The 15,471-nt window shown below is 40.8% G+C and overlaps 1 protein-coding gene across 1 annotated transcript in view; it reads left to right on the top strand.

Annotated features, from left to right (window-relative positions):
• LOC145414518 (synaptogenesis protein syg-2-like) overlaps positions 1 to 15,471 on the top strand; it is a 476,991-nt gene that overhangs the window by 443,628 nt on the left and 17,892 nt on the right. The window contains exons 11-12 of the mRNA XM_080284041.1: positions 2,420 to 2,511; positions 13,897 to 14,174. Of these exons, the coding sequence (XP_080140167.1) occupies positions 2,420 to 2,511; positions 13,897 to 14,174 (370 nt within the window). The remainder of the gene's footprint in view (positions 1 to 2,419; positions 2,512 to 13,896; positions 14,175 to 15,471) is intronic.

The raw sequence follows: 15,471 nt of genomic DNA on the forward strand, positions 1-15,471 counted from the left end.
TACTCCTCCTCGCCTTCCTAAATCCCCATATTTCTCCTCGATCTTCTCACTCATCCCCACACCCTTTCTCACCACCTCAAACATCCCAGCATCCATCTTCATCCCTCCTGCTTATCCCTACAGCATATCAAACACCCCTTCTCCTTTCTCTCACACCACCAGTCACAGCCATCGTTCACCCACGCAACCGTACCGTATAAAAGTGTAGTGTTTACGTTCATGCCTCGCGTCACCCTCCCTCTCGTGTTTAGCGTCTGGGCAAATTGGTGTTGATTTTTTGTAGCAACCCATTACACCGTGTTTTGTTATCGATGCTGGCCTGATGGATTGGGTGGGGAGATGGTGCCGTCTGTCCTTGTCAGCGTTTGTGAGGTCTGTGTTATACGTCACAGGAATGATTACTGGTGAACAGCCAAAAGGTGATGATGGGTGTGGTGATCTTTGCGTTTGTGGTGATAGTGATGTGAGGTAACCCTTGAGAAAAAAATAAACCGATAAAAAGGAGGAAACGAATAAAACAGATCCAGCGAGAAATGGATAAACTGAAGTAGGAATTGATTAATGAAAGGATGACGGGGTTCAGGGTAAATGAGACTGTTATTTATAATGGCAAGGTTGTTATTCATGTTATTGTTAGAAGTTTTTGGTACATGTTTTTTACTGCAGCTTTGGGGGGCAGGGTGGTTCAGTGGTAGAGCATTTGACTCGAGACCACGAGGTCGAGAGTTCGTGCATCGCCCGTGTAGCTGCCTAGCTGGGAAAGGCAGCGCTCTCCCGTCACCCTAGCAGGGCTATGTGATCTATCAAGGAGGATTACTCCCTCCTCTCTTTTTGCAGCTTCTTACTGATTTTATTTCAGAAATTACTTATTATAGAGGTCATTCAAAAGTAGACTAAATAATTAACGAATTTATTTATAAGCAAACGTTTTCAGGCATGGAGTTATAGCTGAATTATTTATCAGTGGAGCTGGTTTTTTTTTTTTTTTTTTTTTTTGCACATTTATAAAAGTGATGTCAATGTATATCGGAATACTTTAACTCTGTCTTAAAATGGAAATGACAGTAGCGCTGTTCTCTGTTACGAAAGCCCCCTGAGATTCACTGATATCTGAAAAATAACATCTGGCATTTGCAGGAACAGAATATTATAGCAGTTCTGACGATGAAGTGTTAGTGGCGAAATATTAACACTATCGGGTTCCAATTACTCACTCAGATGATTGAAATCGTTTGGTATTAACACGACTAGGATACTTGAACTTTATCTATCACAAGATGGTTAATGAAATTCCTTATTGCTGTCATTATTGGGCTGTTAATTGTCAGAGCTCCATTGTTAGTAACGTTATCTGGTGTTGACAGGAATGGAACACTCGGGTTTTCCCTGCCATAATATTTGTAATGAAAAGCATCATGGCTGTCATTTTTTAGTCATCAGTTATCGGAGTTCTTTGTAAATAATATAAGTTGTTGGAAGCTTCATTAGTTTAGTTGTTAGGGTTTCCACTGTTGCAACTGATATTTCCATAATTATAATATAATCTTCCCATCGGTATCATGACGTCGTTTTTTCCCCCACTTCTTATATTAGCCGCCATACTATTAAAAGTAATCTTAAGGTAGGTTTCAGAGTGGAGATGTCAGCATATAGCCTTCATTAACTCATTCCCAACGACAGGGTTCTCGTAACATGAATGTAAACATCTGGTGGTAACACAATAAAAGTAATAAGCAGAGCGTCATCGTAGAGGGTGAGTTATATTGCTGGTGATATGATGGTCATTATCCACTCAACTACCCTCATTCACTTCCTCATGAACCCAGCTGCTCATTAAAACATTTTTATCCTTGTATAGTTATTACAGTATTTATAATACACACGTCATTGTTATACACCTCTATACTCAGTGCGTAAGTTCCTTTACGGTGTTAATGTGTTGATGTATAATAGTTAAGGCTTTGAATGTGCTTAATTGAAATGGTATGTCATTTACTAGTAATAGCTAACACACACACACACACACACACACACACACACACACACACACACACACACACACACACCAAGAGGGTCTCCTAGTTTAATATATTAATCTAATATATCATTATTACCCAGATAATATTAATGTTTTTTTTTCTTTCTGCCCATATGTACGTGTGTGTGTATGGTATGTGTATACTTATCAATTGTGTGTGTGTGTGTGTGTGTGTGTGTGTGTGTGTGTGTGTGTGTGTGTGTGTGTGTGTGTGTGTGTGTGTGTGTGTGTGTGTGTGTGTGTGTGTGTGTGTGTGTGTGTGTGTGTGTGTGTGTGTGTGTGTGTGTGTGTGTGTGTGTGTGTGTGTGTGTGTGTGTGTGTGTGTGTGTGTGTGTGTGTGTGTGTGTGTGTGTGTGTGTGTGTGTGTGTGTGTGTGTGCAGGTCGTCGCGGGACTACGGCAGCCTGGCCTGCTGGGCGACCAACACAGTGGGCACACAAGCGGACCCCTGCCAGTTCACAGTCCTCGAGGCAGGTCAGGTAACACAGTGTTCACCTCATCCCACGGTACTTCACATCACCTAACCTCACATTACCTCAGCTTGCCCTAACTAATCTTACCGCATCTTATTAGCACAACAAAATTCAGTTCAACTCAGCTGCGCTTTGCTTTACTTCAATTCTCCCCACCTCATCTCACTTCATTTTTCTTCAGCTCGCTTACTTTAGGTTTTGGCAGGGTGAGAACAGTTTATTTCGTTCCATTTCATGTTTTGCCACTCTCATCTCACTTCATGTAATCTCTTCTTTTGTTGACCATGGCTGAATAGGGACAGGCAAGGCTGCTTTTACTATTGTAGTATTAGGCTTAAACTCCAGCTTTCTTTGTAGCATCGCGAATTAAGCAGTGTTATGGCCACTACATTTCTTTTCCCTTAATATACACACACATAATAACTGAAGTTATGGATGCTGGCGATAAAATCAGTTGTATATTAGGAAAAGTTAAGAAATAACTATGTCAGGTGAACACCACATACATATTTATATACCCTTTGTTTGATACAGCATGAGATAAAAGACAGTTATATCTCGCAATACTCCTTCAACACATCCTTTTTCGTAACGTACCACCCTTATTCACTATCTTGTCTTACCTTAACGAAGTGTCGTGTCCCGACAGAGGATGACGATCATGGAATGCCATTCCTCTCTATTTTCGACCTACTGTGGCATATTGCTCGCTGTTCGTCCTCCTCCCACATCTTTGACTATTCCATCCATGAACGTCTCACGTTCCATTCCTCTTGCATTTCTTCCGGGTACTCTTCTAGTCAAACACAGGATCTCCAGTTGTCCTGTTCTCATAACACGATCTCTCTCTCTCTCCGTTCTCCTGTCCTCTCCAAAATCTGATCATTCGTTTTTTTCTTAGTCCATGAAACTTCCAACTTACTTTTCCTAGTCTTCACATTCACTGCTTCAAGCTATCTCTCCATCATTTTACTGATAGTCCAAGCCTCCCGTCCGCAAATCAACACATTTGATGTCACTGCTCCTCTGCTTGTACGAGTGAAATGATGCTTGTTCGTCAATAAATGTTTCATCTGTCAAGCCTCCCCTTTGCCTCTCTAATCCTACTCTATTTTGTCATCGCACCTACAGTCACTTCTGATGAAACTTCCCGGATGAGAAAATGTCTCTGCCTGTTTTACTCTTTTCTCATTAATGAACAGCGCACAATGAAGTATATCTTGCTTCTTTTCAAGAAGCTGTTTCTCTTTTTTTGTTCACTGATATTCAAACCCCGTTCCTCGCTGTTGTTCCTTACAGTAAGCAAAAAGTCCTGGAGTTTTACTGCAAATCAGCAATTAACACTGTATCATGAGCTTATTTCTATTGTAAATATTTCTTCCACACTGGAACCCATCATTCCATTACTTGCTCTCATTATAATCTCCCCATTCAAACAAAACAGATCCGATGACATCGAACACCGTTGTCTCATTTCTATTTTTGTCTCTATCCATTCGCTTCTTCAACATGCTACTCCTACAGCCCGCTGTCATATTTCATTACAATTTGGATATTTGCCTTAAATCCCTCCCGTCGACTTTCGTTCATTCAAAGACTTTAGTTCTACACATGTAAATTTATCGAGCGCTTTTTCATCATCATCATTATCATCATTATCATCGTCTAGATTTCATTTCCCACCTTAAGGTAGGGTACAGAAGTGTCCATTGATCCGTAAGAAAAATCGATAAGACAAATCACAAACCAAAGCTTCCTCAATTGAATGGGCCACACTCCCATTCACTCATCATTTAAGCACCAGGAATCCTGGCTCCATGTGAAAGGTACAGGATTATTCTACACACAGCTTCACATTCACCTGACTGCCAGAGTCAGTTCGACGACTGCCAAGTTAAAAACTTTCGGCATGCACTTCTCACAAATTTCATTCAGTTAACTCGAACCTTTATCAGTTCCTGAGCCGTATCAGCATTCGTACCTCCCGCTCCCACACAGTAATTTACCATCCATCTTCATCTTGACCTGTCACGCTTCCTCCTATCATCAAATTCGCCCAGATATAACATTTTCTCCACTCTGTTCACACCCATTAATGTGATAATAAAATCTGAGCACCTTCTCCTCGACCCCGGTATGTACAGACTTCATTTCTTCAAATCCTTCGCGAATCACCTTATTCCTTATCCAATCCACTCTTCCCACTCCACACAAATTCCTCGACAACTCCATCTCCACTGCTCATTTCGCTTGTCCTTTAATTTTCATGCCACTCCATAGTATCGCACTTGCATGGTAGAGAGGCACTAGAACATATTAAATGAAAGAAAAGCATTCGGGAGCTGAACGTTAATTGCCTGCCAGATTATTGCCGTTGGTCAAGTCCAAGATTTTGGTCGTATCTCGATACCCTGAAGGTTTCATGTTGATAGCTCAAGCCGTTCATGAGATATGAGTATAATGGTGCTAAGGGCGGGCGATAAAAACTACTTTTTTTTTTTTTTTTTTTGTCCGACTCTGGGCAAAGGCCTCAGGGCCTGTATCTCGGGGGCAGTAGCCTTTCCCAAGGCCCAGTAGTCCTCCTACACCTCCACATGTCACCACTTCGGCGCTAACACCCACCGTCCATATTGAATACATGCTAGGGCTGTCTCATACAGGACTGGTGTAGTGGTATTAGCGGGGGTACTTTTATAACATGTCGGTGGGTCATCTGGTAGATCAGGAAAGGCTGCTTTTATGAAATTCAAATCCTTAAACTGTTCCTGCCCCAGCCAGGATTCGAACCTGGGTCCATCAGGACTGCAGGCCGCCTCTCTACCGATTCAGCCACCGCCTCTCCCTTTAGCAGCCATTTTGGTGTCCTTGACGTTGATCCCGAGTGCCTATTTTCGAACTCAGCCAAGATTTTGGCCATATCTTGATATCCTCAAGGTTTCATATTGATAGGTCAAGCCGTTCATGAGATATAACGGAAACAGGTACACACACACACACACACACACACACACACACACACACACACACACACACACACACACACACACACACACACACCGACTGACATACAGAGGCAGACAAAAACATTATCGCTTCGCCTCGAAAGGTGGGTTTTAATAAGATAGACTAACAGGGTACCCGGCGTTGCCCGGGTATAACTCTATGACCGTGCATACAGGCATTGCCTGGAAACCTTGATGGCCACTCCCCCGAAAGGAGAAAACCTCACGGGTCTCATTATAGCGGTTGAACTTATTTTCCTAATTGGCCATATTATTTCAGGGATATATTCCCCATAGGCTTGTTTTTACCATGGACCTATTATCCCACTACCCGTCCACACACTAAGCCTTCCTAGCGACCATGCTCATCCACCCATCACTATCCAACTTAACTAACCACCCACCTTCCGATCCATCCTTTCTCATCCACCCACCTTGCCCAACTATACCCACCTTCCCATCCTCTCCACCCACTCTGCCCCTCCACACCCACCCATCCACTCAACCCTGCCCACCAACACCGTGCCCACCACACGATCCGTTCTAACCAGTTGTATGAGTATGTGGCTACTATCGGTATGGTTGTAAAAAAAAAAAAAAAAAAAAAAAAAAAATGCGATAATTAACTAACATGTTTCCAACATGTTGATTTTCTTATTTCTAATTGGTTCTAATGTCCATCGAGAGCGCCACTTTGGCAACTGTAATGTAGACACTTAAAATCTTCTTAAAAAGTTGCATCTGTTAGAGCTGTTTAAAGTCCTTTATCCATCCCTATTGATTTCCATTGAGGACAGACAGACTGACAGACAAACATTTTATATATATATATATATATATATATATATATATATATATATATATATATATATATATATATATATATATATATATATATCTTACTTTCTCTATAATAATCCTTCCATATACCTTCCCTACCACACTCAGTAAACTTATGCCACGATAATTCTTGTCTCACTTCGCTTGCCTATATAGAGAAAGTAAGAGAGATATCAGGAGTCCTAGTGAGTGATGAACACGGTGGCTTTATGAGTGGCAGAGGATGAGTGGATCAAATATTTGCAGTGAGACAGATAGCAAAGAAGGTTCGTGAGAAGGATCATAAGGTGTTTATGGCATTCATGGACCTGGAAAAAGCATAAGACAAAGTGGACAGAGAAGGATTGTGGAAAGTTTTGCGCATGTACGGGTAGATGGTAAGCTACTAGGTGCCGTAAAGAGTTTTCATGATGGTAGTGAAACATGTGTAAGGGTTAATGGGCATCTTCGTGAATGGTTCACGATCGGTGTGGGCGTGCGACAAGGTTGTGTGATGTCCCCCATGGTTGTTCAATACATATATGGATGGGGTGATGAGGGAAGTAAAAACACGAATAATGAAGAGGGGGATGGCGTTGGTAATGAAAAGTGATGGATGAAATATCTCAGATTTGTTGTATGCTGATGACCCAGTACTGCTTGCAAATACCGGACAAGAACTTGGTAGGCTAGTGCAGAGTGTTGCTGATGTCTGTGAGCTCGTGCCTTGAGAGTAAACGTAGAAAAGAGTAAAGTGATGGTTATTGAGAGAGATGGTGACTCCCAGTGCGATGTTAAAGTGAATGGAGAGAGACTGGAATTGGCGAGAGAGTTCAAATACCTGGGCAGAGTGATAGAAGAGAGATGAAAATATTCAAAAGAATTGGAAAGTAGAGTAACAAGGAAGAAAAGTTGCTGGTGCAATGAAGGACCTGATAAGAAACAGACGGTTCAATGTTGCAGGTGCACGAGGCTTGCATAAAGTAATGTTAGTGCCAACTTTAACATATGGATGTGAAACTATGGTGTGCCATGAAAATGGGAAGTCAAGAGTAAGAGGAGTTGAGATGGGACTGCTGAGGAATGTATGTGGAGTAGAGAGGGTGGACAGGATACGAAATAATGTGATTCGTGAAAGATGTGGAGTAAGGAAGTCGGTAGACACCAGAATCGAATAGAGTGTGCTGAGATGGTATGGTCAAGTGGAGAGAATGGATAACAATAGAGTGATGAAAAAGGTATATCTGAGCGAATTTGAGGGAGGGAGGAGGCGAGGTAGGCCAAGGAGTAGGTTGAGAGATATGGTGGATGAGTGTGTGAGGAAGAGAGGTTTGGAAGTCGGTGAGGCTAGTGAACTGACAAGAGATCGAACTGGTTAGATGAGTGTTCTGAGAAGAAGTGCATGATCAAGGATTTGGCACCCCTTTATAACATGGCAGCTTCTGAATTGACTCTGTCGGATATGTTTATGTTAAGCTACAGAACGTGGTGAATGTTTTTGGCATATCTGATATAGCCAGGATTCCAGGGGCTTGAATGATGAGTGAATGGAAACGTGACCCATTGGATTGGGCAAATTTGGGTTGTCTGGCCATTGCTATTCCTCATCCTGCCCTAGGGTGGGAAAGGATGTCCGGATGATGATGAATGATATATATATATATATATATATATATATATATATATATATATATATATATATGATATATATATATATATATATATATATATATATATATATATATATATATATATATATATATATATATATATATATATATATACAGTATATATATATATATATATATATATATATATATATATATATATATATATATATATATATATATATATATATATATATGTGAACAAAGAGGAAGAGAGTAGTGCAGGGACAGATAAATATTGATAAATGTGAAAGTGTAAGTAGGCAGCATTATATGAAGTAAATTAATGCTGGTCACCACCATCTACAGCCACTCAGGCCATGTGAAATACCCAATAGTTCTTCATTATATAGAAAAAATATCAGAGCACTGTGTACTATAAAGGGCCTAGTGTCATTTTGTGAAGTGTGATTTTAGATATACATAGTATTTACCATCTAAAATCACAAAAAAAAAAGTCCTAAAGAACATAATCTTACACATCTCTATATCGAGCCCTAGTATGGCTGCTGACTCAGGTACTGGACAATCTCTTACCATTCCAATCTGATAAGTAATATACGACCCTCACTATGAACCACATTAGTTCCAACAGATATGAGAAAATTCTTCGACACAGTTCTAAGACATTTCCTCATAAGGAGACTATTAATACAAATAGTGAGGCTGATCATAAGAAATGGGTAGCAAACTTTCCTCCTGGCTGCAAACCCTATAATCTGATATAATCAAAGGTTCATATTCAGAGTACTGCCCAACGGTCCGTCATATGACTAAGCTATTTCATATTTACTTTTTGACGTTTTCCTTCATGACCTACTAACCCCCAAGCCTTCCTAGAAATAGCTTCACAACTCTCAATATTTGTAGTAACGGGCCAACTCCAGCAGTAATTACACTTTCTAGGACACTGACTTCCACAAAAGATTAAATCATCACTCTCTTCATCTTAAGACAGTCGTGAATCTTATGCACACCCTCATTTTTTCCTCTTCAAGCAATTACTTCCACTGGGAAGACTTTCCAAAACTCTAGGACTCACGCTGGAGACACATAAGCCCTTTCATCATCAGAGAAGCAGGATAAGGAAAGACATCTCATAAACACAGTGCCATGAAAACGCTCAGAGGCAGTACCTTTTGATAAATCGCTGAAATTCTGAAAAGAGCCAACACAGAGTTCATAAGAAAAACAGTGATCTATGCGATCACAAGCTGGGCACCCACCTCAGTTGCCTTAAACATGAAGAAATTTAATGGACGCAAACGGAATCCCCACAAATAATGTCTGAACGCACAAAGATCACAAATAAGTGTCATTTGCATAGTAACGTTTATAATCGTATCGTTTATAAAGGCTCCAACATGTATGCGTTTTCCAACCAAGGATCATATAAATATGCGAAGCTCACAATTCATTGTTTCACGTAAAGATCCATTCCAGCAATATATCCATCTGTTATATCAAGTGAAACTTCCAACACCAAAAGAATGCCTTAATGACTTACTTCCTGTTCAACCCCACAAATGCATACTTAAATACAGCCACTGCAGCCATCCAGTACATCCAGCCAAACAGCATCCCTCACGTACCACCACTAGACATTCAAGACTCATAAAGACATATACTGCCGTACCCAGAGAGACATAAGTACCCATAACTCGATGACTAAGCGACCACCATCCTTCTCTGCTTCAATACCAATACAAAATACAATTTATAATTATTTACTTTGTCTACACTGTAGTGCAGCTCCGCTCACATTTACAATACTCATTTTATGTACCTCTGTCACAACACAGATGATCCTTTAACATAATGTTGTCTTCGGGAGCGCTCGGCTGAAGTGGCCATCTTACTGCGATCCATTGGTTTTACGTCCAGATGAATCTACCAATGTAAGAACAACAGCTGTTCAGAGTTATTTTTATTTAAATCAAATGATTTAACTCACGTGATTTAAATAATTGAAGTAAGAGTGAAACAATCGTGATTTAAATCATATATATATATATATATATATATATATATATATATATATATATATATATATATATATATATATATATATATATATATATATATATATATATATATCTTATGAATGCAGTAGAAAGGAAGAAGATAGAGAATGTGAGCGATGTGTATTGTACTGATGCATCAAGTCAGCTTGTCATGTACTCTTATACTGATCCTGTATCAAATCAGGCACCAGTGAACCACTGCCTTCTGTAACTAGGCAAATATTCAAAAGTTAAACACAGAAAAGAAGGCTCTTCTGTTGATGCCGTAATAACAATAAACGTGATTATGTTCAGTGCTGACATATGAGCTCAACTTTTCTTTGAATACACGGTAACATGATTCAGTCTAATGATTATGATCCGGATTTGACAATATGTGAAAGACAAATTGGCAACATTCATCATTATCTGACACACAGTGATGCAGCTCTGCAGCAGCATGAGTAACCTCCTTCAAGTTCTACTTTTGATCTTAAGGAGTAAAGTGCTCCAATTAGGAAAGCCTTTAATGCATCAAGTCTTTTCAAGCTGTATAGCTAATACTGGATGATAAATGTATGATACCAAAATATGGTTTCACTTAACATTGGCAAAAGTTTAGTACACGAAAGTGTCTTATTAGGTGAAAAAAATCTATTTAAATATTAAAAATCCGATTTAAATGTTTTATTTAATCACCGATTTTTTTCCAACCCTGCAGCTGTACATACAGATTGGTTAATAATAAATGATCATTCCCATTTTACAAAACAAAGTGGTGGTCTGTCAGCGGGGAATGATAGCGCAGTGGAGCTTGGCGAGTTTCTTGTTTGCCCACCTGTCTAAAGTATCGTGCTCAGATTCACGCGGCACTATTGATTCACTCTCAGATTCACCACTTTCCGATAGGAGCAATAACAATATATCACACTTCAGCAGTATATTTTAGGCATGGAAGATATGTAGATCTTTTGTGAATATGTCGTCTGTTATTGTCACACTTAAAGAGTCATTGATCTACAGGTATTTACTTTAATATCTATCTATCTAAACCTATATATATATATATATATATATATATATATATATATATATATATATATATATATATATATATATATATATATATATATATATATATATATATATATATATATACTGGCCGAAATCAGCGCCTCCTAGTCGATACCGCTCTAGACGGTCTCTCAGCGGTAGGACCGGCCCTGCTCTTCAATAACCTATCACCTAGATTGTCGTGTTTGCTTGAATGTCAGTGTCTGGAAATGGTTTTTAGTATATTGATATGTAGGCGATATTTCGAAGATAAGACAGTTATCATGATAAAGGGCCCTGAGAGAAAAGCAACATACAGTATTGAAAAGTGAGATTGGATATCTGTGTACTCCATAGGCGTAAACGTGAACACCGCACACAAAGGACACCATGATGCAGTACCTAAATATTTATTATATACCGGTAGCTGTGGTGATGATCTGTGTCCTTGGAAAAAAAAAAAGAGGATTCTACCTAAATATAATTCATTTATTTTTACTATAGTACGACTGAACGTATCGTAAAAATAAAGCGTCACACACACACACACACACACACACACACACACACACACACACACACACACACACACACACACACACACACACACACACACACACGCACGCACGCACGCACGCGCACACGCGCACACGCGCACACACACACACACACACACACACACACACACACACACACACACACACACACACACACACACACACACACACACACACACACACATTATTTTCTCTATTCTAATGCATCTCTGTTCACACACACACATTTTTTCTCTATTCTGATGCATCTCTGTTCGCTCCTCTTTCTCACTGTACCTCCGTTCATTGCTTGCTCTTCTCTCTTTCGTCTCCTTTCTAGACTGACCTGTCATTCCCTCGCTCACACTTACTGTATTCTCATCTAACCTACCCTCTCATCATACTCTAGCTGCCTCAGTTTCACCACATTCTCCAATTATCTCCCTCACACCACATCCTCTCATTTACACAACCTGTCCTCCCCGTCACACATACTCATCTGCTCCTATACATTTCATTATTCTCACCTTTTTCCATGCACTCCCTCATTCGCCCCAAACTTCATCATACTCCTCACGCTTTTTCACCCCACTCACACTCCCCACACTCCCTCATTCTCGTTTCATTCTTTCAAAGTCTTCCTCATACTTCCTCTCAACGAATACACTAACCTTCTCTCTCACACTCTCTTTTCTACCACATTCCCCATTTACTCACATTTTCTTAATCTCACCACACTCCCCCACTTTCTCTCTCACATTTTCTCGCCTCCACAAAGAGTGCCTGCGACAAGAAGGTTAAACCTGCGAAATTCAAGGGTCTTTAACTGAACATTAATACAAGGGTCCTTCCTTATACATTTCATAGCTGTCATCTTCACGGTTTCTCCCTCACTTCTGATTATTCTCTCTCTCTCTCTCTCTCTCTCTCTCTCCTCTCTCTCTCTCTCTCTCTCTCTCTCTCTCTCTCTCTCTCTCTCTCTCTCTCTCTCTCTCTTCTCTCTCTCTCTCTCTCTCTCTCTCTCTCTCTCTCTCTCTCTCTCTCTCTCTCTCTCTCTCTCTCTCTCTCTCTCAGGCTTCTCACCCAAACCTATTCTCGACTCACTGTGTAATTCCACTTCTTTTTCCTTTCTTCTTTTTCCCTTGGCACGTCAATCAGAGGTGTATGGTATGTAGGAGGACTACTGGGCCTTGAGAGCAGGCTGTGAAGCCTATGCCCAGAAATCGGACACATAAAAAAAAAAAAAAAAAAAAAATCCTCAGTAGTCTCCCCTCCCAACACAATCCATTTTTACGTATGGCCTTCCATCATCTCACTTCTCATTTTCACCTCCCCCGGCTCCTTATGCTCACAAACACACCACAAAGCCAGCCAGGAGACAGGAGGTGTGTGCTTGGCAATCCCCAAGTCCTGTCCTCCACACTTACTGTTTTTTTAACCAGCCTATACCCCACTGACCGGGCTAATGTATGGCCCAGCCTGAATTATATATCCAGGAAATCTTTGAACGAACGAACCTTATGCTCTGAGTATCCCACTGTACTTTCCATTTCTAACTTGTCACACTCATACCTAACATCACTCATCTTCCTCTCAGATTCTTCTTTATACTTTCCTTTCCTTATTCTTCACGTTATCCTTACTATCAATTCTCTTCACTTCTCGTCGCTATTCTTTTTAAATTCTCCAAGAAAGAGATAACTACACCCAGAAGATGATGAAGTATCATATCAAAATGTTACTACCGATGAAGCTTTTAAAAATGTTTTCCACTCATCCTTTAGTATGATTTTGTTTCCTAAGGACTTCATCCAGAAGAACTGATAGACCGGAGATACCTGCTTTTCTGTCCCTTTCATTTCAATCAATCATTCCCGCAGCAAATAGCTTCCTAAGCACCAACAAATCTGTTATGGTTTTTCCTTCGTTTCCACAGCTTCATCCCTCCTTCTCCCTCTCCTTATCCATCTCTAACCTTGTTCACATATCTATCCACCATCTGTCTCAACTTATTCAGCCGTCGTTCATTTTACATATCTCCTCCGTCGTCTCACCTTATCCCAACTCATTTTTCTCTACACCATCTCACCCATTACTTCACCTCATCATATCCCTACCCTCACTTTCCCTTCTAGCTATCCCACCACCCCACCCTCAGTAATCCTTCTTACCTCCCCACACATACCTTCACTCCTAATTCCTTTATATTCACTGCACCTCCTTACCCTGGCTGTAATCCCTACCGAACCCCACCTCATCCTAGTTCACTTCACTTCCCCTCCTCATCAATTAACCTCCTCCTACAGGCCCACCGGAGCGTGTTGAGGACTGCGAGCTCCTGAACCACACGGGGGGCACGTTAGAAGTCCGCTGCTCGCCTGGGTTCGACGGAGGGCTGCCGCAGTGGTTCGTGGGCAAGGTTTACGATGCCTCCTCCCACACCCTCCTCACCACGTTGCAGGAGGCCAGTCCGAAGTTCACGGTGACGGGACTGACTGGGGGGCAAGACTATCTTATCACCATCACCGCCGTCAATAGCAAAGGGACCAGCCAACCGCAGCAGATTGATGCTGTAAGATTGAAGGTGAGGGAGGCATGGAAGGGTGTGATGCTCTCTCTCTCTCTCTCTCTCTCTCTCTCTCTCTCTCTCACGCACACACACACACACACTTAACTATCTATATATATTACCCGTTGCTTTACCTAGACATAGTTTCTTCTTGGCCTTCCATACTCGGGATCCTGTGTATAAATGAAGTTTGAATTTTTCCATTTTTATCAGCACCATAATCATACTCATCATCATCTACAGTTCATCTGCACCACAGCCACACCAGCATTACCCATAATAATTGCAATATCACCACGAGCAGTATCACTTACCACAGTATCAATACCATTGCAGTTACGGTCATCGTTGACCTCTTCACACATTCATTACCACTACAGTCACCATTAGCGCCCTTATGTCTGTTATCAGTTACCTAAATGTCCATCTATGTACATCAAAATATCACAGCCATGGCAACAACAATAGTATCAGTAAAAATACCACAACCTTCTTGTCACCAACTCCATTATCACCATCTTATCACGATCACAATATCACCACCATAACAATCTTCATAACAGTATTACCATCGTAGTCACACAACGCTCATCAACAATTCAACGAAGTAATATTTTCCCTATTATCAGCACGATATCCCAGCATGATCACTACCACCAGTAAAGTGTGTTTTGCCAGCGCGAAACGAGCGAGTAAGCAAGCTCCATGGTACCGCAGTTTCCCTCTGATACATTATTTCTCCATGGTAGTAGCTGAACAGTGAAAAAATACTGGAAAGACAGACATTCTTTCACAAATACCGTCCTTCCCCTTCCTCCCCCCCCCCACATGCATGCACGCACGCACACACACACACACACACACACACACACACACACACACACACACACACACACACACACACACACACACACACACACACACACACACACACACACACACACACACGGGCACGCGCGCGCAATCTTCCCTACAAACTTGCTGTGTCAATCAAACTGAAAGGATGAAGACTTGTTTGATGATGAGACGATTTAAGCCCAGAAATGGGGTGTTTTCCCTTGGTGATGTAACCATCAAAACATAGCAAAAACGTTGATGTAAAATTATAGGTGGAATCTTCGATATTTAGTTGCTAGATCTTATACCAAGTAACGCAGTGTTACGACAGAAAATCTTTTTTAATTTGATTTCGTAATTGGGGCGTTCACCGATTAGAGCCAAACACTCCTTTGGAAAACTCGAGATCCCAAGGGGTTCCTACGCCTTTATGGTTGAGTTTTTAGTTGATAATAATATTTATTGGATGAATGTA

The sequence above is a fragment of the Coenobita brevimanus genome, chromosome 100 (assembly GCF_032717465.1).
Source record: "Coenobita brevimanus isolate Jiangsu-jjx chromosome 100, ASM3271746v2, whole genome shotgun sequence".
In the NCBI taxonomy this organism is placed as follows: domain Eukaryota; kingdom Metazoa; phylum Arthropoda; class Malacostraca; order Decapoda; family Coenobitidae; genus Coenobita; species Coenobita brevimanus.